The 1,224-nt window shown below is 50.7% G+C and overlaps 1 protein-coding gene across 1 annotated transcript; it reads left to right on the forward strand.

The window, feature by feature from the left end:
* The first annotated feature begins 48 nt into the window (after nucleotides 1–48).
* LOC115240765 lies at nucleotides 49–549 on the forward strand. The gene has a single exon (XM_029816120.1). The coding sequence runs from the start codon at nucleotides 49–51 to the stop codon at nucleotides 547–549; it is 501 nt and encodes a 166-aa protein (XP_029671980.1).
* The last annotated feature ends 675 nt before the right edge of the window (nucleotides 550–1,224 follow it).

The following is a 1,224-nucleotide window of genomic DNA, read 5'->3' on the forward strand; positions in this document are numbered from 1 at the left end:
GGCGTCCGTAGCGTAAAAACTCATCTGCGCCGCGTGTTAGGAAATCATATGCTAACATACGAAGAATTCTCGACTTTATTATCTAGAATCGAAGCATGTCTTAACTCAAGACCGATAGCGCCCCTCTCCGATACGCTTGAGGACTACGAGTATCTCACCCCCGGTCACTTTTTGATCGGATCCGCGCTTACTGTAAACCTGGAACCATCCCTGCTCAATATTAACGAGAATCGCTTGTCGAGATGGCAACTCGTCCGACACGTTACTGAGCGGTTTTGGAAATTATGGAGTAACGACTATGTCAATACGTTACAACAACGAGCAAAATGGCGAAAGGTAGAACCGCCGATTGATACCGGGCAACTCGTCCTCCTGCGTAATCCTATGTTACCTCCCTGTAAGTGGGAACTGGGCCGAGTGACGCAATGTCATCCCGGTTCCGACGGCTTCGTACGGGTCGTCACCGTCAAGACGGCCACCTCGGAATTCAAAAGACCGATCGTAAAATTATGCGTTTTACCTATCAATAGTGAGGCGACGAGCAATTAGGCACCTTCGCTGCGTTGCTTTTCATTTATTGTAATTCATTAGACTTAAGCACAAAATTGTCAAGAGGCGAGCGTCATTCCGTCAAGGCGGGCGGCAGATCCACGGTGTTAAATCATATCGAAGAAAAAAAGTCATTCTTCCTTATATCGTTGTATTGTTATTAATTGTGGCGTGCGCTCTTGTCGTTCAATGCTACTGTCGTATCAATTATTTCGGAACTATCGTTCCAAGGCGGGCGGTATGTTCAAGATTGAAACGTTTAATTTAATCGATAAATTTAAACTGTAAATTCAATGACAAACACCTCGATTCTCGAACATTCTGTGCCGAAAATCTCCATAATAGGAGTGTTACTCGCCTCCCCTGCTCCGGCCTCTTCTTTTTGGGGGGAGTGCACTTCGCACTTCCCACGCGGTGGTCCGCTGGGCGGCTGGGCGGCCCGCAGATGGAGCACCTGACCTTGCCCGCGCAATCGCGTGCAAGATGCCCCATCTCGCCGCAGCGGTAGCAGCAGCCACTGAGCCACTGCGCGCTGCTGCAGTGCTGCTGTACGTGGCCCTTCTCCAGGCATTTATAGCACTGGAGGAGCTTCTTCTCCAACAGCTCCGCTGCGGCCCTGGACCATCCAATCTGGATGGTCGGCGCCGCGGACACACGGTTGGCCGCCCTCAGTGG

Source organism: Formica exsecta, unplaced genomic scaffold, assembly GCF_003651465.1.
Source record: "Formica exsecta isolate Colony F162 unplaced genomic scaffold, ASM365146v1 scaffold447, whole genome shotgun sequence".
Lineage (NCBI taxonomy): Eukaryota > Metazoa > Arthropoda > Insecta > Hymenoptera > Formicidae > Formica > Formica exsecta.

What these genes read in the sequence shown, in the direction of transcription:
- LOC115240765 (XM_029816120.1), top strand. Translation starts at nt 49, where the DNA reads ATGCTAACATACGAAGAATTCTCGACTTTATTATCTAGAATCGAAGCA.